Source organism: Acipenser ruthenus, chromosome 4, assembly GCF_902713425.1.
Source record: "Acipenser ruthenus chromosome 4, fAciRut3.2 maternal haplotype, whole genome shotgun sequence".
Classification (NCBI taxonomy): domain Eukaryota; kingdom Metazoa; phylum Chordata; class Actinopteri; order Acipenseriformes; family Acipenseridae; genus Acipenser; species Acipenser ruthenus.
Genome location: NC_081192.1, coordinates 25,442,365 through 25,468,563, shown reverse-complemented (window position 1 = coordinate 25,468,563; position 26,199 = coordinate 25,442,365). Strand labels below are relative to the sequence as shown.

Sequence of the window (26,199 nt, the reverse complement as noted above, 5' to 3'; positions counted from 1 at the left end):
CAAAAAGACATTGTTATTGTGTTATTATGTTATGACATGCCCTTGACTTCGCCTTTTTGTGTTAATGTAATGACCAAGCTGGTAATTAATCAGGCTAGTGTCTGAGATGTTATTGCTGCATTGATAAACAGGCCATGTCTCCACAGGCTAACAACAGTTCTGATTAGTCATGGTTCTATCAATTCTGCTAATGGGTTTTCAAATCTAACTTGTAGCGGCTATACAGCAGCTGAACTTGTGTGTTCAACAGCACCATGATCATTTTGTTTATTACTTCAATTAAATTCAGCTCTGAAGTACCATACTGTAACTCCCTACATCTGCCCCAGCATTTTCACTTACTGTACAAATCTCTTCAGTTATACCCCCAAGTTTGTAATGTTAGGGCTAAGGAAAACTTGAGTGAGTGCTTTAAGATACTGTACATTTCAGCAGACCAAAATTAGAAAGACAGTGGTGAAGATAAATGTGTCGGAGATGCTGGACGCAACAGGATCAGCTTTCTAAGTTTAAAACAACAGACTATTTAAGACTTACAGTACACAGTTTAACTTACGTTCATGCAATCAGTTTCCAAGTGCGTGGCTTTGATCTTTTCTGTGTCAAGACTAGGTTAAGTGAAAATTTATACACAGTACAGCAGTGTGCTACATGGTAGAGATGGAAATTTTAACATTTAAATATACATGTAAATAAGTTACATATAGGCTTTAATTTACCAGTACACTTTTACGCAAATCGTTTGTTTAAAAAAAAAAAAAAGTCTGTTGATATCTATGTAATTTCTCAACAGAAGGGGATATAGATGTGGATTTCCCATTTGTGGCACCGATCCCTGAACAGTAGCATTATTATAACAATGTATTGGAATCTGTGCATTTGACAGATTCTGTAACAGATGTAAGCTGTGTTTTATTATTATTATTATTATTATTATTATTATTATTATTATTATTATTATTATTATTATTATTATTAGTAGTAGTAGTAGTAGTAGTAGTAGTAGTTTTGTTTTGTTCTTTGAATATAATATAACGTAAACACACACACAAAAAAAGGTTTAGTTTATTTTACTCACTTTGTGCCCACAGGGCCAGCACAGGTACATCTCAATAGTGCAGTACAAATACAAAGAGAGACATTTACTACGATAAAAATAATAATGCAAATGCTTTTAATAAGACCAAATTCTCATTGGGCTTATATTTTTTTTAGATTCTATTGATTTTTTTGTATTACATGCAGAACAGCCTCTATAAGATCATTACCTTTATTAAAAATGTGCACAGATTAATCTGCCGGTTAATCAAGTAAGCCCATAAGTTAATCAATCAAAAATTTGAATCGAGTGACAGCCCTAATCTCAATACACTTCCAAAGTGCATACAACACCTGTTCATGGCTTTAACCATGTAAAACACCTGTTGAATTGGAATAAGAGGGCTGTAATTAGTCGTTGTTAATCCGCACAGCAATGCACTAGGGCTTGAATTTCCTATGCTGCAGCCAAATGGGGGGGTGGGAGGTGGGAGGGATTCCAAAATTTTAGAGGGGAATGGCAAAAAAAAAAAAAGGCACTTCTGCATATAAAATATATATATATATATACATACATACATACATACATACATACATATTTTTTTTACTGCATCACCATTCAGGAGACATAACAGTTGTTCATCACTGTGATGCAGAGCAATCTCCATTGCCTGATGCAAAGTTTTTGCATGCAGCAGAAGAAAAAGGTGCTTTTTCATTTTTTCATTTTTTTTTTGTAAACTCTACACTCAGCCCTATTTCCACCTGTTTTTCACTGTTTTCATTTATGTATGTTTAACTACTGGATAGTTTGTACTGCATGCATGTAACATATCAAATGGAAGGCCATGAAATTTCCTTTCATATTATGTATGTTGCAACAGGATCAGGCATAATATGTGGTAGAGATGAGAATATATGTAAAAATCATGTTTGGTCACTGCTATATATATATATTGTAATCATAGATGGCTGAAAAAAAAAAACACTGCACCACTGAACCTCAATATAAAATGAACATGGGGGGGAAGATGAACTTCTAACCTAAGCTGTGAACTCTGTCACATGATGAGAGGCTTGACTTCATGCAGTCGTAGTTCCGGGTAGGAGTACTGCATACACACAAATTCAAATTCAAATTCAAAGTGCTTTATTAGCATGACCAATTTAGGTATTACCAAAGCATTGATGACAACTGTAATACATTGACATGTAATCAATCAACAGTTTACAACATATTTACAAGTGAATATTCAACATCAAGAACAACAATAAAATATTTCAAACAGCAATAATAATTATATGATAATAATTATAATATTTTCCCCTCCCTCCCTGTGTGAGGAGCCTCAGTGTTCATTCTCTGTCCCTCAGACTGTGATAGGCGCTTGTGTGCTGGTCTGCCACTTCTATACAGCTTGTCTGTTCTCCGAGGAGGATGGGGAGTTTTTCTGGGTCTGGCAAGTCTGGGAATCCTGTGCAGAGATGTTGTATTTTTGGGAAGAAGGCTTCCCTTACATTCTATTTAGTGCACTGCAGTAAAAAGTGCATCTCTGTCTCAACCTGATTGAGCTGACAGTGATCACACAGCCTGTCCTCTTTGGGCAGCTATGTCTGCCTGTGTCGCCCCTTCTCGATGGCCAGGCTGTGCTCACTGAGCCTGTACTTTGTTAAGGTCTGTCTCTGTTTACTGTCTTTCACCTTGGTCAGGTATTCAGCCAGGATGTAGTGTTTTTTTAGGGCCCGATAGCATTCCAGTTTGCTTTGTATTTTAGTGTGTGTGTCCCAAGCCCCAAGTCTGTACTTTTAAACAAGCCATGAACCTGGTAAGTGGCTTTTACGGTGCCCAAGTATATGTGCGTAACCTTCGGTGCCCTGGCGCCCCAAAATGAATGGGGCTGAGTTAAGAGTTAATATCGTATTTTTTTTTTTTTCAAAACTGTTTACTTATGCTGCAGTGTACAGAGTTTCTATAATCCTTAAAGATAGTGGCTGAGAATCATGTACGAGTCTCGCAGCACTTAAAATATCCAACACTACTTTTATTTATTTATTTATTTTAACCAGAACTACTCAGAATACGGCTCATAGTGCTTTCGTCACTGACACCCACTTCCTTAGAGATTGTTGTAGCCTTTTCAGGCATTCTGAATTGGGTGAAAAATACAGTAGCTTGGTGTCTTAAAATATCTCGACTTTCCCTCACTGAAAGTTGCAGATATGCGGGAGCAACTTAGGAAATGCGCGATTCCCGCGATCCCACTCTGAAATTCAAGCCCTGATGCACACAGGGACCTCCTCTCCCTGATGTGTTTACTGTATCTGCCAAGTCAGACAGTTCATTAGCACGAAGACTCAGTTCAGAATTGGCTCGCTGTACATTACTAAACTGCTGTTTTAATGTAACAGCATTACATACACAGTACAGAAACAGGAAGCTTAGTGGTGAACACAATGTTAGCCTACAGTAAATGGAGAGATGTCCCAGTGACGGAAGGCGGAAAATTCTTTGTGTTGTTCCCTGGGTATTATAAATGTCACATCTGCATGTTTGGCAGCCTTAAAGATATTGCACAGTATAATCACATTTTTTAGCTAATATTTTATTCTAAAATGTTGCAGTGAAACATACTGGTTGACTTTACATAGAATTACTAATAACTACTAATGCATTTTAAAGTGGTGAAAACGGAATAGTTATTATGGGTATACAGTACCTTACTTTTAAATAGTCTAATGCAGTACAATACAGCAAAACCTAAATAAAATTTAAATAAAAAATAAACAGTATATTCAGAAATTAACACCTCATATTTGAGAAATACAGAAAAAAACAATACCAATATATACTTAAGATGGCATTGAACATGGTACTGTACTGATAAATCTCAAACTGCAATGCCCAAGGTACCCTGTGCTTGCCATGGGTGACAAATTATATTTGTGTGCTCTGTGCATCTGACCTTGTGGGAGAGTTAGAGAGAGAGAGAGAGAGGGAGACAATAAAATGTGGAATGGCTATATTGTCATGGCAACTTGCTGACACAGCATTGTGTTCTTACAAGTTATACCATTACAGCTCTGCAGAGCATCACGACCTTGTCATAATGTTTTTTTTTCTTTTTTCTTTGCCACGGTAAATGTAAGCATAGAGAATCGAACAGCAGACAAATAACATTTACATTTTCTTACGGTAAAAGATATCTAGGGAAGTGAACTAGTCATCCATTTTCCCAACTTCAAAGCTGTAGTATTTGACACTAGTTTACAGTACAATATTTTCAGTTTTTAAAAGGTCTGATTCTAAGCAGTAAGCAAACTAAAACGGCAGTCATACATGTTGCTGTATTACAAACATGGCTGAATGATCATGTGTTGGGCTTCTAATGATTTATTTATTTTAATTTAGGACATCTGCCATTTGTGTGACCCTGAGCAAGTCACTTAACCTCCTTGTGCTCCGTCTTTCGGGTGAGACGTAATTGTAAGTGACTCTGCAGCTGATGCATAGTTCACACACCCTAGTCTCTGTAAGTCGCCTTGGATAAAGGTGTCTGCTAAATAAACAAATAATAATAATAATAAATGGTTTCCTATTTGTATTCATTAGTGCTTGTAACTAGGAATATATTCCTTTAATACCTCATACTTTATGCTATGTGGTCCAGTTATGTTCTTAATAAAATGCCATGTTAGTGTAGGACAATTTAGCTGAAGGGCTAAATTATAGTTTTTAAAATGCACGTAGGTATTTAAGCACTGTGATTAATTCGACTCGGAAGCAGTGATGATAGTCTAAAGTAGAGAGCGTGACATGAAGACGGGACTCCCGTGGGACCCGCAGATCCCACGGGATTCCCGCGGTACGGGAAAAAAATTTTGCGGGATGGGATGGTACAGGAGTAGAGCTCACGGAAACGGGCGGGACCGGGAAAAAAAACCCAAAACTCTCAGGTAGGGCAAGAACAGGATTTAAGCTTCCGGGAATGGGAAGGAACGGGACTACTTTGCCACCAGCAGACAGGAAGAGTGTTTTTTTGCTCTTTAAAGCTGTAAAAGAGCCTATGACATGGACTTGACTGTTACCATAAACATACAAAATAATATTAACAGGTCTCACTTGAACATATAATAACATTAATTGAACTGATAATTAGCTTAATTAGATCTTTTTTACTTGTTTTCAGCTCTTAAAACAGTTGCAGTTCAAGTTACTTATCAAATGTTATAGCTAACTTGAAATATGCAACTGTTCAAGAGCTGAAAACAAGTAAAAAGGTCTAATTAAGCAAATTATCAGTTCAATTAAGGGTCTAGTTAAGTAATTGAGAGCTCGGTTGAAATGAAAACCAGCAGACACAGGAGGTCCCCAGGACCGAGTTTGAGAAGCCCTGCTCTGGTCTAAAGGACCGAAACTTTTGCATTTTGTTTGTCATTTAATAAAAGATGTTTTTAACCTTTTAATTTCAACTGTTGGACTTGTTTCCTGTTGCAGAGAAGTGCAGAGAGCAAGTCCACTTGTTGCTACCAATGGCCTGCATCACCAATGTTGCTTGTAAGCTCGAAACTGATTTGTCCATTCACGGTGTCCATGGAAACATCAGCCCAGAAACAAAATGCCCTCAGAGAAGGAATGTTTTACTCAACTTACGTAATGAATTGTGGAAATTGCTGCTATTTAACTGGAACAAAACATTTTGAATACTATTCACTGGAACATGTGAACAGTACTGTAAAAACAAGTTGTTGTTTTTTATCTTTTTGAAATAACTATTTTAGGAGTTTCATCTGGCAAAGTAGATGCCAATTTAGCCGGCCGCCGGCTGGAAATGAGAAGGCTGAAAACTGTTTAATGATTAACTTTTACATTACCGTAGCTTGTCTTGTTCGCTTTACTTTGGTAGCATTTTCGTCAGGTGAAACTGGAGAAAGTGCTGTGTAACTGCACAGTGAAGACAGACTGATTTGCATGCAAGAGAAACAAACAAAAAAAACGCAGGCTGTGACGCTCAAGAAATGGGCTTTGTATCAGAAAACTGGTGAGAGTCGGAAATCGCGTGTGGCAGGCAAGTGCATTAATTTGTTACATATATATGTATAATGGTGACTGATTTTATTCTTAATACAAGGGTGGTAAAACGTGACTGATGTGTATCTGGGTAACACATATCCGAGTGCTGACTATATGGATGGAGTATACTTTGTATACTATTTATATGACTATGTCAGAAATATCTTTGCATTTAACTCTACTACCTGAGACCAGTTTACCAGGTTGCCCTGTTAAGTGGAGTTAGTTATATTTCCTGCACTTTGAAAATGTATTGCTGTTTTCATGGGAGTTATTTTTTTTTCTCATCCATTCACTTAAAGATAACAAATTACTGTACCTGCAAGACAAGCTCCAAATCTGTACAAACTCTAAGAATAAGTGTTAATACGTGCACTAAGTGACACGACTGTAACTGCTGTTTGGAATTTGGAAAGCACTAAGTGTACAGGGAAGTACCGCAAGGACTGAGCACTTCCTTGTGCTCGCATTTGTTTTCTGTAACAGCAAAATTCCTTGAATTCTTTAGACTAATCTCTTTTAAATTGTGTCCCAGTAAATAGCAACTACAGCTCTGTAGGTATTTCAGTACATACAGCACTTTCCTGCCAGCCTTACGTTCTACATTGTAATGAGATAACTGCTGTTTCTGCAGTTTACTATTGTATAGTGTATTTAAACATAGTTCAGCAGGATCTTTTCAGAAGATATGGCGGCTTTGAAATGTTATACATTTGCATATTTCAGCACTTGATTCTGTAATACATTTGCATGCCATAAAGAGTGCACAGAAGTAAATTATGTAATTATGTAATAAATAACATATACGGTGGTGCAGGTCATATTATCTTCCGTAACAATACAGGCACTAAGTTATCCAAGTAATTAGAATAAAACTGCAAATTCAGAGTGTAGGAAAATTATTTATCTATATTAGATAAGTTGCAATAGAAATCTTGTCTTCAAAAACAGATGCAAAGCATGTTCTTGTAGCACCACGTCTTCGAAAACAGTTTCAAGCTTTAGTTGCACCATGTCTTCAACCTGTCAGTACCAGGAATAACCTAGTCTTATTGCCTTAACAAGTCCTTACTGCTTTTACATAAGAGGATACGAACTACACCACAGAAACTTCATGCAAGTATTACATTAATGCTCATTAAGGCTAACTAAAAGGAGAGATAAGCCACGATAGAGTTGAAATCCATGCATGTATGTGATAAGTCTTTTACTGTGTGGATGTTAGTTGAAAAAGCTGTTCTAGAAATAATTAAAAGGTACTTTATTTGGTTGTATTTAGTACAATTTGATTTGTCCTCTGGAAACTAATAAAGAGTTCCCATTGTACTTTCATGTAACTTACGGTATTCATTGCTAAGTCATTTTCATGTAATACTATAGAAGTTACTTGGTTACTGTGATGGGGTGCCAGCTCGCCCCTATAAATATGTGTTTGTTGTTATTGTTAGTTTTACTGTTTTCATTATGGTTTTTGTGATTCTTGGTTTGTTTTGGATTGGCAGGGAGGGGGTTAAATTCCTCCCTGTAAAATGCATGTGAGAATGTGGCTGGAGCCTTAAGTGTTTAATTGTTAATTATTAGTTAATTGGGCTCCAGCCACAGACTATAAAAGGGCAGCTGAAACCCTTTGTTAGAGAGAGGAGTTTTTGGGTGAGTTTTGTTTGTTGGTGTTCTGTGCTGTTTAGTTTTTTGAAAAAGAAACTGTAGTGAAGGCTAATGCCCAGCCTACATTTCTGTATTTTGTTTGAACCTTTTTGTTGGCCCTTGTGCCTGTTTATTTGATTATTTTTGTTTAATAAAGACCATTATTTTGCCCCTTCCACTGTCTCTGAGCCTCAAACCTCTGTCATCCTGCCACAGTTACATATTAGTTAGATGCAGAATCAGATATTTCAGGAATTAAACATTGGACTTCAAAGAATCACTACTTAATGTTTGTTTATGGGAGACTAGTAAAGAGTTATGTGACCGGGCTGAGGCCTGTCCTTGTAAATAATGTTTATTGGAAGTGGTTTGTAAAGAAATATTGATTAGATATGGCAGGGCTGGGAGGTTAGACTCCTCTCCCTGTCTAATTGAAAGGAATGTGCAGCAGGTGGCCAGGTGTCAATTGAATAATTGATAATCAATTAACTCTGGTTACCTGCTTTTAAACAGAGGCTGAAAACACAGGTTATTTTTATTCTTCTTTTGTTTGTTCTTGTCTTTGTGTACTAGGGGTGTGCCGATTCACAAAGTGAACCGTCATATTTTTGTGGTAGTAGTTGAAATCAACTACTACCACATGCCCCCTGGACCCCTGGCCGACTAACCTTGTCCGTCTCTATGCTTCTGATCTTGTTCCCTCCATTATGCACACTCTCAACCTGTCCCTGGACTCTGGTTCGGTTCCTGCTGCCCTTAAGCTTGCCCGAGTTACGCCGGTACTCAAAAAACCCTCCCTTGACCTGGCTGATTTATCTAATTTCCGTCCCATCTCCAATCTCCCTTTTCTCTCAAAAAATCTCAAAAGGGCTGTAGCCAGTCAGCTGATGAAACATCTCACGGACAACAATCTGCTTGAATCTCTACAGTCTGGTTTCTGGCTGCATCACAGTACTGAAACTGCTTTGCTCCAGATTGTGAATGACCTCATGCTCAATGCTGATTCTGGTGCTCCCTCTGTGCTTGTCCTCCTTGACCTAACAGCCGCTTTTGACACCACAGATCATGGTATTCTTCTTGACCGCCTTCAGAAGTATGCTGGAATCTCTGGAACCTGTCTCTCCTGGATGTCCTCTTACCTATCCGGACGCATGCAGTCTGTGTTCTATGCTGGACGCAGTGGTGTTGCAAACCCAGTCACTTGTGGTATCCCCCAAGGATCCTTTCTCTTCAATATCTACATGTTTCTCTTGGGTCACCTCATCCACGAACATAGCCTCATGTTTCACTCCTATGCTGACGACACCCACACAATACAGAAGGAAACGAGAGCCTTGCATAAGTTACTTTTCTCGCAACTACTCTGTACAACCAAATACAACTTGCAAAATCACATTCAGTTGGCTTGCAACACCCCCTCACCCCTCCCCCCCCAAAAAAAAACTAAATCGGAGGACAGCTGAGTCACTTAACCAAAAGAAAACTTACAAAAATAAATCCATCTGCAGCGAAATTTGAATCAGTCAAAAAACTTGATTCTGTAATACATTTGCATGCCATAAAGAGTGCACAGAAGTAAATTATGTAATTATGTAATAAATAACATATACGGTGGTGCAGGTCATATTATCTTCCGTAACAATACAGGCACTAAGTTATCCAAGTAATTAGAATAAAACTGCAAATTCAGAGTGTAGGAAAATTATTTATCTATATTAGATAAGTTGCAATAGAAATCTTGTCTTCAAAAACAGATGCAAAGCATGTTCTTGTAGCACCACGTCTTCGAAAACAGTTTCAAGCTTTAGTTGCACCATGTCTTCAACCTGTCAGTACCAGGAATAACCTAGTCTTATTGCCTTACTGCTTTTACATAAGAGGATACGAACTACACCACAGAAACTTCATGCAAGTATTACATTAATGCTCATTAAGGCTAACTAAAAGGAGAGATAAGCCACGATAGAGTTGAAATCCATGCATGTATGTGATAAGTCTTTTAATGTGTGGATGTTAGTTGAAAAAGCTGTTCTAGAAATAATTAAAAGGTACTTTATTTGGTTGTATTTAGTACAATTTGATTTGTCCTCTGGAGCCTTGCATAAGTTACTTTTCTCGCAACTACTCTGTACAACCAAATACAACTTGCAAAATCACATTCAGTTGGCTTGCAACACCCCCTCACCCCTCCCAAAAAAAAACTAAATCGGAGGACAGCTGAGTCACTTAACCAAAAGAAAACTTACAAAAATAAATCCATCTGCAGCGAAATTTGAATCAGTCAAAAAACTTTTTTTTTTTTTTTTAAATTATTATTTACAACAAAACACTCTAGCGTTATTTTAAGACGACTGTGAATGAGCCAGCAATCAATAAAATAGCAGTATATACAAACATTTTAATAAATCAATTACCGATATGTAGCAAGATTTATCAGTTTGATTCATAACTTGACTTAGTTAATATTGAAACATACATCAAAGTGCTCAATATTTTAAATGTTAATAGCTACTTCGTGACAAAAACGTAATCATAGGCATCAATTGAATTTTTAAATGAATGTTATTACAAAAGTTTGTATGAAAACATTTCTACAAAAGAAAAAAAAAAACATTCCAGTACCTCAAAACTGAGCCCAAGGTACAAATGCATTCAAACTCCTGTAGCTGCCTTTTTTGTTCTTTATTCTTTGGTAGCGGATTCGACATAGTGTAATTTTATTAATACTGAACACACTTTTTACATCTGCCAGCACAGCGATCACATGACTAACACTGCCCTATTGTCAGAGCTCCAGCTTTACATCCCGCCTACAGGTAGGCAATCTGTTAGCTCTGATTTGTGAATTTCTGTTTTGATAGACAGTCCGCCAATACACCCTTGCTACACTTTATTTTTCTATAATTACAGCTGCCGCCGACGCCTGCTTCTTGCTATTAATAGAAAAAAATACATATAATGTCATTGCTCCCGTGGCCCACCTTTGGCCCGCAGACCAGTTTGGGAGCCCCTGGTGTAGAGGGTTTTTAAAAAACCTGTAATTACAGGACACAGACAAGCACTATATTTAGCGCTTGTTGACAGGCTGACTGAGTTTAGTAAAAAAAATACCCTGAATACTTATTTTTTGCCAACTTACCCTTTGTATTTTTTCATTATGAAAGTTTGTTGTTTTTAAATTGGATTTGTTATACCATTTTATTCTTAAATTGTTTATTTCTGTAACAATTAGTCTGTGAATCACTGTGAAAACATTGATTTGTGTTTCTTTGAATTCAAATTTCATCAACATAATAGGCTATCTGTATTTATTTTTTGTTGTTTTATCAATGAATATAAAATCGCCTTGGGGCCCTTGGGTTGGGTTTGTGTTTTACCTTTTTGCCCCCTAAAACTGCCTTGGTGTCCCTGAATTCAAAAACCTGGACGTCTGTGTCTCTCTCGTCCCTCAGTGGTTACCCACACAGTAAAAGAACACCCCTGTTACAAGTCCCCATTTCATGTAATTTAAAGTATTTATGGTCAAGTGATTTTGACAGAATTTCCTATATTGAATTGCAATTGTAATAAAGCATTATGAAAGCATGGTAAAGCACAGTTACTGTAAGTGTTGTAAAGCAAATACAAAACAAATAAAACCACGACAATCTATGTTAAATGCATAACTATGAGCAACGCATCAGAAAACTGCAAAATTACTCTGATAAACTCTTAAGGGTATCTATTAATTAAAGTTAATGGTTGATAGCTTTCTTTGTATAAACCTAAACAGCCTTTTAAAAAGTGAAAAAAAAGCAGGGCATCAACACATCAGTACAGTAAATACACCCTGAATCCAAAAATAAAATAGAGTAAAAACATAAACAGCATTAAATTCTAGCAGGGCCTAATTACATTTTCAGTAGCATTTATGATACACATTATCATGACCAAGTATTCTGTGTGAGCAAAGCTTTATCAGCACGGGGATGCCTAAATCAGAAGGGCCATCTGGGATCCCTCAGATGCGTCTCCTGTACTAATCTTCACAAAATACACACTAAGCATGGTAGCTGAGGGGACAGTCAGCTGCATGTATCTGTGCTGCATTTAATTTTGGGGAATCGCATCTGCAGCTTTTTCATCTCTCACAATGAAACATTCAGCCTGTCACAGCTACAGTAAAGAATACAATCAGCAATCTGGCCTGCATTGCTATGAAAGCCAACAGCAAACTTCAAAAATCAGTATTGAATATTTGAGGTCTATACTGTATTTAGCTTCAAAAAGCTGCTTTAATTGCAGATTACATTCAAATACAATAGATTTAGTCTGTATATTCCCTTATGGCCTTATTACAGCAAAAATACTGCAACAGATTAATGACACCAGATTTAATGCATGGTTTATGGCAATTTTCATTTGAAAATATTGATTACGTAAATAACCTTGGCATACAGACGTGCTCAAATTTGTTGGTACCCCTCCACAAAAAACGAAGAATGCACAATTCTCTGAAATAACTTGAAACTGACAAAAGTAATTGGCATCCACCATTGTTTATTCCATATTTAATAGAAATCAGACTTTGCTTTTGATTTTTTATTCAACATAATATTGTAAATAAGAAAACAAATGAAAATGGCATGGACAAAAATGATGGGACCGCTAACCTAATATTTTGTTGCACAACCTTTAGAGGCAATCACTGCAATCAAACGTTTTCTATAGCTCTCAATGAGACTTCTGCACCTGTTAACAGGTAGTTTGGCCCACTCTTCCTGAGCAAACTGCTCCAGCTGTCTCAGGTTTGATGGGTGCCTTCTCCAGACTGCAAGTTTCAGCTCTTTCCATAGATGTTCGATAGGATTCAGATCAGGACTCATAGAAGGCCACTTCAGAATAGTCCAGTGTTTTGTTCTTATCCATTCTTGGGTGCTTTTAGCTGTGTGTTTTGGCTCATTATCCTGTTGGAGGACCCATGACCTGCAACTGAGACAGAGCTTTCTGACACTGGGCAGTACATTTTGCTCCAGAATGCCTTGATAGTCTTGAGATTTCATTGTGCCCTGCACAGAATCAAGGCACCCTGTGCCAGGCGCAGCAAAGCAGCCCCAAAACATAACCGAGCCTCCTCCATGTTTCACTGTAGGTATGGTGTTATTTTCTTTGAAAGCTTCATTTTTTCGTCTGTGAACATAGAGCTGATGTGACTTGCCAAAAAGCTCCAGTTTTGACTCATCTGTCCAAAGGACATTCTCCCAGAAGGATTGTGGCTTGTCAATATGCATTTTAGCAAATTCCAGTCTGGCTTTTTTATGTTTTTCTTCCAAAAGTGGAGTCCTCCTGGGTCTTCTTCCATGGAGCCCACTTTCGCTCAAAAAGCGATGGATGGTGCGATCAGAAACTGACGTACCTTCACCTTGGAGTTCAGCTTGTATCTCTTTGGCAGCTATCCTTGGTTCTTTTTCTACCATTCGCACTATCCTTCTGTTCAATCTGGGGTTGATTTTCCTCTTGTGGCCGCGCCCAGGGAGGTTGGCTACAGTTCCATGGACCTTAAACTTCTTAATAATATTTGCAACTGTTGTCACAGGAACATCAAGCTGCTTGGAGATGGTCTTGTAGCCTTTACCTTTACCATGCTTGTCTATTATTTTCTTTCTGATCTCCTCAGACAACTCTCTCCTTTGCTTTCTCTGGTCCATGTTCAGTGTGGTGCACACAATGATACCAAACAGCACAGTGACTACTTTTCTCCATTTAAATAGGCTGAATGACTGATTACAAGATTGGAGACATGTGTGATACTAATTAAAGTAACTAATTAGTTTGAAATATCACTATAATCAAATTATTTATTATCTTTTCTAAGGGGTACCAACAAATGTGTCCAGGCCATTTTAGAATATCTTTGCAGAATAAGCAATAATTCATCTCTTTTCACAGCTTCTTTGCTTTATTCTGACATACCAAAGGCATGCAAGTATACATGATAAAATAGCTTTTAATGTTATCACTTTTCAGGAGGAATGAAGCATTATTTCAATGAGCTGTAAGGGTACCAACAAATTTGAGCACGTCTGTAAATAATAAATAAATCTTCCACTATAGTAACCATAGACAGTACAAGATGAGTAAGACACTGGGGACCTGGCTGCACAGTACTCCGAAAGTGTATGTACTCACAGTTGCAGTGACACCCATATCCTTGCCAACTTGTATTTGAAAGGGAATACTGAAGGATACACATTATGGATATGTTAGAGCCTTGTACATTCCCTTTATCCAGTATATAGATAAACCCTGCTTTGCTGGTTTCCAATAGGAGAGTTGTTTCAATGGCTGTAATGCCTTTCTGTGACATTATGCTTGTTTCACTATGGCTACACAACCTGTAGCCTTAGTGAAATTAATAAAAAAAAATAAAGATAAAATTAAAGAAAACAAAATCCAAAAAACTGCAAACTGTAAAAGACCTTGATCAAATATTAAATTAAATCAATTAAGTTAATTGAGAGCTTAAGAAAGAAGGAAAACCAGAAGACCCTGCGGCCCTCTGGGACTGGAGTTTGACACCCCTGCTGTAGAGAGCTGACAATGTTTGTTTTGGTTAAACTGTCCAGCAGGACGTGCTACAACCAGACAGGATTTTCTGCATGGTAACTGTAGATGATCATAATGCAGGGCTCTATAACCCCCAGACACAGAACCAGGCTACTTAGAAATCCACCCATTGATTCATAATCCTGCTGATTATCTTGACAATTCTAGACCAGGAAAACAATCCAGGAAGCTCCTAATGCATGTGCTGGAAAACAGCCAATAAGGAGAAGAAGGTTTGCCAAAAACACGGGCCTTTCATTAACCTTTAATGGCATTCATCTAGGACTTTGCTTGGTACTATATTGTTACAGTGTATGATTGTTACAAATATCCTATTGGACATACAATAAAGGGATACTGTCCCTTGGGAAAATAAGCTTTTTTAAGGAGTAGAACTGCAATTAATATTCCTTCTCATTTGGTAATAATTGCCAAGTAATTATGGTGGAACTTGGATTTTACATTTTTACAAACTGGTTTGAGAGGGGAGGCATGTGAACGGCGCAATCCACCACCTAATACTATATTTGTGCCAGCTACTTTATTAAAAAATATTATGATTATTTTCAGTAAAAAAAAAAAAAAAAGGTTGTATTATCATACTGTAAGGTGATATATACCATAGTACATAATAACTATAAATATGCACACAAAAAAAGCATATTCCTTTTGTTGTGGTATCGTAAAAATATGTACGCTTGTCAGAGATATTGGGGGTTCATGTATAGAGGCTGTACGTCTTTAAGAAGAAAGCCCCCATCGGCCCTATGCGCCATGATGAGATCAGTGTCCCCTACTATCTTGGAAGTGCCACATACCTTAAAACTAACTGAAACCCCTGCTTATGGGGTTCCATTTTGTACCCGAGCAGTACAACAATGTGTGGGAGTGAGCTACAACCCTGCAGCCTCACCTCTGTAGGGATTGATCTTGTCACATCTCAAAAGATAAGCAAGGTTGGGCCTAGACTTGGACGTGTTGGTGGTTCAGTAGGAGGCACTTTTCTTTTGGTCTAGAATTTAATTGACAGACCAGCATTATGTGCAGGAACAATTCATCACTAAACTAAAACATGATTTCAGTGGCTGAGCTGAATTTAAAGAACAGATGTTGGTTACGACCTTGTTTTTTTCTGAAGTCTTCAGATCTGAACAATAAAGACCCCTGTGTTCTGTCATTAAAATATCCAGACAACTTTTTTTTTTTTTAATTACTGCATAGAACACAAAGTACAGTACCCGATTGTGCCTGCAATTTATGTCATTGTTTGTAGATATGTACAGTTGATAACTTGTTTTATGTATAGTAATTTAACCCTTAGATATGAGTTCAAAAAGTTTAGGCACTGTAATCAGCTTTAAACTGAATACCATATTCAGTGAAAGAGCACCATCTGATTGTACCACACAAACACAAAATAAAGTGTTCCACACTTTACAACATTTATACAAAGCTTGCGTGCAGTATGTATAAAAATAAAAAAAATTAACGCAGTGGAATTATTCATTTAAAAAATGTATTTACAGCAAAACAAACTGCAATTCTAAGCCCTGGCACTAATGAATTAGTCAAATTGAGTTTACCTAGCAGTACAGTAGTGAAATGTATGTTCTTCGGTATCAAATGAACAAGTGAAAATTAGAATATATTAGCTTTAACATCGCAGTACACTACAATGATCTTATGAATACTGTACAGCAGTGTACTATGCCACCGAAAGCTGTATCTTATAAAACCCTGATCTGTGATGCTGGCTGTGCTGTACAAGCTGTGTGGTATGGATAATCTCCTACATAAAGTACGACTACACTACGTGCAGTTGATATTTCTGCAGATTACAGCATTCAACATTAACAGGTAGTACTTAAAACCAATGAGATAATATAGGGAGTAAGATATTACCTGTTAATCTCAAATCACAAGTAACCCAAATATTGCCATATTGTCAGTGGATTACCTATTCATAAGAACATAAGAAAGGTTACTAACAAGAGGAGGCCATTCGGCCCATCTTGCTCGCTTGGTTGTTAGTAGCTTATTCATCCCAGAATCTCATCAAGCAGCTTCTTGAAGAATCCCAGGGTGTCAGCTTCAACAACATTACTGGGGAGTTGGTTCCAGACTCCCACAATTCTGTGAGTAAAGTGCCTCCTATTTTCTGTTCTGAATGACCCTTTATCTAACCTCCATTTGTGACCCCTGGTTCTTGTTTCTTTTTTCAGGTCAAAAAAGTCCCCTGGGTCGACACTGTCAATACCTGTTAGAATTTAGAATGCTTGAATCAGATCGCGACTTAGTCTTCTTTGTTCAAGACTGAATAGATTCAATTATTAGTACTACATTTTTGAAAAATAGCCATCATTTTAATGTGGATGTTTTATCTATTTTACACCAATTAACTTATGTTAGTCTCTGTTTCATTCATTCATAATTTGCCTTTTTTAAATTATAAACCTTAGCTTTAGTTGTTACTTCTGAGTTTTTAAAAAGCACTTCGAATGAGACCATGTTGTGATCTGAGTTTGCCAGTAGGTCTCTGACCTCTGTTTTAGTTATTCTGTCTTGGTTATTTGAAAAGACTAAATCAAGGCATGCCTCCCCTCTAGTCGGTACACTGACAAATTGCGTTAGGATGCAGTCATTTGTCATTTGATAACACTGTTGAACTTCTTTGCATCACTTTAGCAATTAAAATGTGCAAATGATTTAATCTCTGGGGTGGTATTTAAGTAATGCAACTGCTTTTGTTAATGCATCGAATAAAACCATGTACTGTACTTGTACATTAAAAAGATTTTAGTCTACACATTAAAAGTCAATTTTGCTATTCTTTGGTACTATTTCCACTGCTTCCTTGATATTTTTTCAGTTGAAATATGCATTTTTCAGCGATGTTTGTAATGTGTCAAAGCTACAACATATTTTATCATGTCGTACTGAAAAGGTTGAATCTACCAAAACTATGTTAACAAACACAATTCGGAACTAAACATTAAGGGTGTCTGAAATGGGTCCTGAGCAAGTTTAGGATTTGCAGATCTTTAAACTGTAGTGTACTGCAGTTAGATCTTTCTTTTTGGTTTAGTTCCCTTTTTAAACCCTTTCTGATCACTAGACTTGAATTTGTTTGATTATACTAACTGTAAAAGACTGATCACAGGTTCTTTCTCTTGCTCATGTTATACAAGTGAAAGAGAGAGCAGCTAAGTGAGCATAATGAGGCCCTCTCCCTGTTTCATCAGCACAAAGCAAAAAGAAGATTAAGTTACAGTGTAATGCCTGGCACGCTGAAATTCTGCAGGGAGTAGAGAGACATAAACGCTTCAACTGCACAATGATCAGGTGAGGAATGAAAATAGCGAACTGCACAGTACACAATTATGACAAAAAAAAAGCTGCCCCCAACACACACACAGACAACCAAAACTGGCACTTGATGCAAACTTATAATGACTTCGAACAATCTACAGTACGTCAATTAACCTCATCAAAGGCGACCACAATTGCGGTGTCTATTAAGTGCTGTCAGTGAAGATGGCAGAGGGTATTTTCACTGCAGCAGTGGAAAAGAGAAGACTGAGAAACAAAGGCAGTTTTCTGGGGATAAGTTCACTAAAGAAGACAGTAAAAAAAAAATGCAGACAACCAGGAATCAGATCAACCCGGTGCCTAGATTATGAAGCATGCCAACAAAACACTAAACCGAATTGCCAGATGTTAGCGGCATTGGGTAGATCCGTCAGTTTGTTCTCCTGCTGTCACAGAGGCAGGGTCAGAAGAATTTCACATTTATAGTATTTAAATCTATTTAAACATGAACCCAGTTCAAGGATGTGACATTTTAGCCCAGATTATTAAAATGCATGCAGGGTAAACAACATGGGTTTCTAACAGCTGCTCTTTCTATAATTACCAGCAGGAAACTGAAATGACTCCCCTCACACAGCTGTGTTTGTAATGCCATGGCTGCTTACGGTGTTTGCAAGGATTGCCCCACATTACACTGCAATATATGGATGGGGCAGCAGTGTGGAGTAGTGGTTAGGACTCTGGACTCTTGACCGGAGGGTCGTGGGTTCAATCCCAGGTGGGGGACACTGCTGCTGTACCCTTGAGCAAGGTACTTTACCTAGATTGCTCCAGTAAAAACCCAATTGTATAAATGGGTAATTGTATGTACAAAATAATGTGTAAAAAAATAATGTAATTGTATGTAAAAAATAATGTGATATCTTGTAACAATTGTAAGTCGCCCTGGATAAAGGTGTCTGCTAATAAATAAATAATAATAATAATAATAATAATAATAATATGGCTTATCTGCGTGGCCCACCCCTTCATGTCACTTTCCGATCAGTAACCAATCAGCTGCTTCCCTGATTGACTAACATGCTTTGACCCAGAAGACCTTTGAGGTGAAATTACCCAAGGAGTACAAGTGCAAACAAATAAGGTTAAGAAAAAGGCAAAGAAACAAGAGTTCCCTTTAACCTAATGCAGTACCAGATATCATGTTTAAAAATGTAAATACATGTGTGCTATAACATGTTTTAAAACTATATTTGAAAAATACTGTATAGAAGTGAAAAATGGCTTTATGGATTTTAGATGTATGGAATTATTTTGTTAGCTACAATTACTTTAATAAGAATAAGCACATTCCTCATATTAGTCAGTCTATTCAAAGTCCACAGCATCCAGTTATCTTACCAGCAACTACTCTTTCAAAATTACTCTCCATTGCATTTTGATATTTCAGAGACAAATAAAAAATAAAAAAAGTTCAAATTAAGAGGCTAAACCTAAAACTAAGACCCCACGCGAATATGCAGTTTTTTGCACTTTGCTGTATTTCAACTCCAAATTAATAAGCTATATATAATAGTATAAAACAAAAACAATTAAATAATAATAATAATAATAATAATAATAATAATAATAATAATAATAATAATAATAATTCAGTAAAAATGGAAAGGGGTTAGGTACCTGATACAAACAGGCAATCCAGGCCATCTTGTGTGTATTTGCTATTTTGTGTTTTTCTGGCAAGTTTAACAGCTGCACACAACAGCAAACTTCACCCAACAATTTACAAAACAGAATCCTGTATTAATCGAATTAGGAACTCACCAAAAAAGCCTGACGTCCTAGTGAGCCAGCCCACAGCATTCCTGTAAGTTCAACCCTCCCTGGGGTCTTAACTCGTAATGAGAACATGGTCAGTTTCCAAATCCTACTTTCACACGATATCCTGCATTGGCTGAGCCATTGTTGTTACCCCCCCCCCCCCCCTCCCCTCTGTCTATGTACATGTAGACACATACATTTGTCTTTTTAAAGGATTCAGTGTTATTGGGACTGGAACCGCGGACCTCCTGTCTCCCAGTGCAATCCCCAGTTTTAAACATTACAGTACACCTTGCTCAACAAGATAGCAACATGACAGACCCCACTGGAATCCCCCATCACGTGGTTTATGTATCACCAACCACAATGGAGACCATAAGGAGGCAATTTGGCTCATCTAAGCTTGTCCGTTGGGTCTTAAAGGATCCAACTTTTTCTGTCTCAACAGCATGACTAGGTACGTATTTCATACACTTACCACTTTGTGTGAAGTGTTTCCTTCCCTGTGTCATAAGTCTATCTCCACTTAGTTCACAACTGTGTCCCCTGCTCCTGAGTTCTGTACTGCGCTTAAAGTAATGACTTAGGTTACTATGTCAACTCCTTTTAAGATATTAAAGACTTCAATCATGTTCCCCCCAATTTCACTTCTATTTATATCAAAGCAATCGCCTTTATTTACATAGAAGTGCAAAGCACATTTCAAAGTCATACTAGATATGTTTGTCAAAGACAGTTTAATGAAACTATGTTGAATTAGGACCCAGGACATGGAGGAAAATATCAAAACAAAGGCAATTGTGTTAAAAAATATCAAGGTTTTCAGCCATACATAGAACACCAGAGGCAACAACAGCAAGAAGTGAGAATGTATTGTAATGAAAGTCACAGGCTGTTCTCTATCATTTTAAATTTGGGTTCTAGAATACATGGTCAGTCCCCATTGATTAGCTTTCTTTGTTACCCCAAAACAAGACACACAGAGCGGAATTCATAAACAGATGTGAGCATATAAGCCTATGCTGGGAAACACAATGGACATGCCTAAATGCATCTCTTTGAGAATCAAGTCCATTGTTGAAGCAGCTGTATGAACAGGGCACATTTTGGTTTTAGTGCTTTTATTTTCAGTTTGAGATCAGAGCCATTTCTCACTGTCTGTTACATTCTTCATATATATATATATATTGTTTGGATCCCTGCGCTTAGTCTCTCCGCCCCCACAAGCCTATTTGCAGCAAGGAGTAATTGCAGTGCCAAAGGAGAAATTCTATGTGCTAGGTGCAGCAAATGAGCAGCATCCACACAGTGCAGCATTTTACAACAAGAAAAGGAAAATGGGAGTTCCTATGAATTCAAACATATTGTTATTTCAACAGTTGTTTGCAAAGTTGTTATTAGGTTTCCAAGCTGGCTTGGGAAGCCTATTGTTATTGTAAATATATTTTATTTATTTATTTATTATTGTTGTTTTTCCTCCCAAAACTTTAAACTGCTCCTGTTCGCACGTGGTGTAACCAATCAACATGAACCTTGGCAGGTATCATCCCATGTAGATTACAGTTCAGATGCAAAAAAGATTGCGTTCCTGTGTCAACCAAGACGGCGGCCTGACGCATTTTTGGGAAAAACCTTTCAAAATCTTCTTCTTGGGAGCCAGTGAACTGATTGATCTGAAACTTCGCATATGTCATCAGCAACCAAACCCGCTTCAAGACTGCAAAGCAGAAGTTGCTGTGATAAATTTTACTATCAAAATGGCTGCCACCAAATTCACCAAAACACACCCAAACATCAAACTCTTTCTGTTTGCAAACCGTTTAACCAGCTAACTCCTAACTTGGTAGGCATCATCCTGGGAACAGTGGAATTCAAATATAGCAAAATGGTGTTCTTTCATAAAACAAGATGGCAGCCAGACCTACATTTCTTTCTTAAATTTAAAACCGCTTCAGTTCAACACAGTTTAGTTGATTAACTCCAAAGATGACAAGCATCATCCCTGTGTCAATACAACTGACTTTTTCAAAACTGGTGTTTGTGCGTAAACCAATATGGCCACCTGACACATTTCTTTAAAAACCTTTCAAAATCTTCGGTCAAATGTAAAACTAGTTTATAACTCTTTACAGTGCACATATGGTTATGGTTACTATACAACACATTTAGGAACCCATATATGCTCTATTCAAAAATTACCTTGATAGTGACCTTTGACATCTCCTTAAGGTTAAATGTAAAATTAGCTTTAACTCCTTACAGTGTGTAGATAGGGTATGGTGTTTAAAGTTATAAAGCATTGTGAGATAATGAACTAATGCAGTATTTTGAATTGAAACTGCTCCATAAAACTGATCTGCTGCTGACACTTGTGCTGCAATGCTACAGCTTGCCAAAATGTCCAACTGGTACTGAGCTTGGAAGCCGCAAAACTGCCTGGCAGCTCTAGTTTCTATTGTTATTTCTATAGTTGTTTAAAGCTATGTCATATTATACATAAAATAATTAACATATTGGAGCATTTAGACCTTTTTTAGAGATCACAGCTTGGAGCAGGAGCAGGAGCAGATTATTAAGATGCTGACCTTTTGACACCAAGCTTAGAGGAAGCCTTGTAAGAAAAGATTACAAAAGCAGAATCACTGCACTATGTTTTAAATCAATCAATCAATCAATCAATCAATCATAATAATAATAATAATAATAATAATAATAATAATAGCAGTCAGGGTCTTGGACGCACACTTTTGTTGCTACATGAAAAGGTCTGCAGCCTGCAACGCGTGTACAGCTATGGCCAAAAGTTTTTCATCACCTAGTATTTTAGGATTGAGACTATTTAAAAAAAGAAACTATATGAATATAATTTTGTAATCAAATACTGTATACAATGAGATCGCAAGCCATAATAGTAGTACAACATTTCATGCAAAACTACAAAGTGGTATGCAATTCAATACGTTAACAAAACATTATTCATTCATTCAACTTAATGAAGCAAAATGAGTTAATTCTACTGGGTGATGCAAAACTTTTGGACATAGTTGTACATTAGAATTTAATCTGGAATAGATCAAGAAAAATCTGGACATATCTGTATATCTGCTACAGGTGCCAGGAACCTTAGTCAACAGTAGAAAGAGTAAAGAATGAATAACTAAGAGACAAAGGCACCCAATATTTCGGGCAAAAGTGGTCTCAAAATGAACATATTAGAAACACAATATTTTCCAGTGACGCCCATGCGATATTTCTTTATTAATGCCCCTTCAAATTATACAACCAGAGACTTACTCCTCAGGGTTGACAGATTCATCTGTTTATGGCACCAGAGGACACACTGTGTTGTAAGGCATTCCATCATTTATCTGGAATGAAGTGTCCTTTGTCACTATGGTGGGTAAGTTAAAGGGCTCCTTTATATGGAAAAACCAAGCTGGAATCATACACTTAAAAAATAATTTAAATAAAAATAATTAAAAACTTACTGCACAAACCCATAGTGTGCCCATGAATCATGCTCTTACCTAAATACAATGATGCATTTTCTTTCTTGACGTTGTCATCAAGGTAGGTTGGGCCGAGGGTGTAGATGGGGGTTGATCCCATTCCGATAAGGATCTGGGCACAGACGAAGACAGCCACATACAGAGTGTGGTCATTTCCAGCCTGCTCCCTGGGACAGGCTGACGTCTCCAGCAGGTCTTTGCCAGTCCCATTAAAGTTCAGGCACAAGCCCTCATTGTTAGTGGAGGAGTTCATCTCCTGAATTTGATAGGGTGGGGAGATGAAATGAGGTAAGGAGAACATGGCAGCTCCAATGGCGATAAAAACTCCCCCCACAGCCAGCCAGCGTGGCCTTCGTCCTCTGCCTCCAAAATAACTGATGAAGACTACCACCAACAGACTGCCAATGTCAAAGCAGCTTACCAACAGCCCCGATTCGGAGCTCCTTAAACTGTACCTCTTCTCGATGGTGGTAATCACACTGCTTAGGTAGCCAGACACCATCAGGGACTGGATAAAGGTCAAAAAGCTCATACAAATCAAGAAACAACGGGAATCTGAAAGAAGCACACTGATATACTTTTTACCTGGAAAGCTGATCAGTTTCAAAGGTGAAAACCCAATGCTTTTGCTTTTCACATTGTTACAGTCGATCCTTTCAGCATTGCTTATCCCTAAATTACTGGATTTGGAGGGCGAGAACCCAGTCTGTACGGAATCAGCTTTCCCTTGCACTTCACTGAACAAAGTGCTCTGGTCTAGGTTTAGGGATGTCCCTGTAGTGTTTATAACTTTGGGTATTGATTCCTCACTGCCTTGCCTCCAGCATCCATTTAGAACAGGTAAACCTTTGGACTTGAAGTTACTACATGGTTCTTGGAGGTGCTGTCCCTCCATGTTATACTTCTGAGGATCTTTTGATAAGTCAATGCTAGGGTCTTCAATTTCTACTGAAGCCATTATGAAGAATTCATAGAAATTTTAGAACAGTAACAAAATAAATAAATTTTGTTTTATGAAATCAATGTGGGGAAAATCACCAAATTAATAGATGGCTTTAATGATTTACAGCTTTATCCTGTCTATCACACACAAATGTGACTCGGTATTGACATGCTTTCGCCACATTTCGGTCAGCAAGAGAAGCTCCATGTTTATCTTTCAAATATTTATTGTTTTCAATAACCTTCTTCTGTTCTTATTTTAATCGGCGTTGGCAGTTGTACAGAATTGTGCCCCCACCCCCATACATGTAAGTAAAAGGATTTCATCGTGTCCTCTTTCTTCTCAGTGATTGATAATATTTAACAATTCGCTCCATGTCCCTCCAAACGTACACTTGGTTCCACAGAAAATAAAATAAATAAAAGATTGTAGGTGGCTTCCAAATAAAACGTTCGCTATCACAGTCCTTAAACTGGTTAAATCAAACAGCGTGGTATTTGTTTTTAGCTGTGTTCCCGGACTAATGGATAGCTCTTTGTTACTTGCCAGTGCATGTCTTGATCAGAATCATTATTGCTTCTATTCTGCTTCTGTGTCCCTGACGCAGTGATCGATCCCTGGAGTAAAAACATAAAGCAACCCATACTTAGTTCATTTTTATTTTTTAAATCAGGCAGGCTCTTTCATTTATTTATTTATTTATTTATTTGAATATATAGTAGGGTTTAAAAATAAAAGTGCCACATAGCAGTCTACTTTTCATAATATTAAAAAGTTAATTGTAATGCTAATATTCTCCTGATGCCTCAATAGTACCATAGGTGTGGACATCTGATTTGGCAAAACAATAATCATGTAGTGAATAGCCGAGTCACCACGACTGCAGTCAAATTAATACACATACACTACACTTACAGAAAGTAACGGAATCGTCTGTATGTCCAGTCACTCAGTTGTGGGATATAAAATAATAACTTTAAAACATTTCAATCTTGACAGCCGATATAAAAATAAATGTTCAATTTTTTTCCCCCAATGACAAAAATAACAAAAAATAATAACACATTTTAAAAAAAGGGGAACTTAATTTCAGTCAATACTCACACAGCACAGAAGCCAGTAGGCTGTTGTCCTCGAGCCGGCAACTCAGTGAAAGAGACTGCGGATTGCAAATGATGGTGTGGAAAGAAACCCTGGTGCAGTATGGAGTTTGTAGTGCAGTAGTGCGCCATCAGTTGGCAACTATCTCCTCTGTGTTATCTGAGATTGGAAAGAAAACACTCCTCATACAACATATATGTTAAATAATATGCTGTCTCAGTAATGCATATGTATATTGGTAACATACATGATATACACAACACATCACAATTACATTCTTTGTTAAGAAGTTCTGTTCTTCCCAAATAGACTACAACTTCCAAGAGGCTTTATATGTGTCATGTGTCGCTCCCCCTCTCCCCGTCACGTGTGGTTAAACAGCTGAGACCCCCGCGACCCGGGACGTGATTGACTGTACGAACTGGCCATTTAGAAAGTTGTTGCTAAGGAAGGTTCTGTACAATGTGGAATTCGGGAAAATTAAACGTGGTTGAAATAGTAGTATTTATGTTCATATTTTAGAAAAATTAGGATTAAACATGGAATATATCTGAGCCAAACCCAGCAACATGAAATAGTTGGTGTCTTTTAGGGCAGCAGACCGATAACCTTGAGCTGTCTATTGTTGTTGTTGGTTTTTTTTTTCCGTTGAATAATTATCCCTGGGGGATATGTGTCTTAATTAGGAATAAACGGTAAGAATGTCTTAAAATATGAGCAAATATACTACTAATTGTAATATCCTGCTCTTAAATATAACTACTTCCTGTATCTGGTACTTGATTTTTACTCTTGGCATCTGTGTTCACGTTTTTTTGTATTATTTGCTTGTTTGAAGTCGTTCTCATCCACTTATTGTACTACGTGCTCTTAATGGACTGTAGGGGAGACCGGGGAGAGTTGTAACAGTTTTTACATTTCGCGTCATTACTCAGAAACCATTTGAGCTGGTTTTGCCATTTTTTTATACAAACAACTTACATCTGTCTGTTACAAATTCCCACCGTTTTTATGTTTGTAGCGCTAATATAAAAGACCGCAATATTGCTTCAAATGCAAGGAGTCCGGTGTTCCAGTTGACCCAATGACCGGGGGAAGTTGTAACAGTGGTCGGGGTCACATGTAAGACTTTGTAATCAATAACAAATAAATAACAACACGTTTTATTTAACTAAAAA

The 26,199-nt window shown here is 37.4% G+C and overlaps 1 protein-coding gene across 6 annotated transcripts in view; it reads right to left on the bottom strand.

The window, feature by feature from the left end:
- The window catches only part of LOC117400379 (solute carrier organic anion transporter family member 5A1-like), a 61,058-nt gene extending 35,734 nt beyond the window's left edge, over positions 1-25,324 (bottom strand). For 2 of the 6 annotated variants that reach the window (XM_059022229.1, XM_034000250.3), the window contains exons 1-2: positions 25,025-25,076; positions 22,996-24,537 (exon numbers count right to left, since the gene is read on the bottom strand). In XM_059022229.1, coding sequence (XP_058878212.1) covers positions 22,996-23,935 — 940 coding nt within the window. In that variant the 5' untranslated portion in view covers positions 23,936-24,537; positions 25,025-25,076. Of the gene's footprint in view, positions 1-1,078; positions 5,218-8,892; positions 9,050-22,995; positions 24,538-25,024 lie in introns of those variants that run through there. The other 4 variants (XM_059022230.1, XM_059022232.1, XM_059022233.1 and 1 more) reach the window with 4 other exon arrangements.
- Positions 25,325-26,199: the final 875 nt, after the last annotated feature.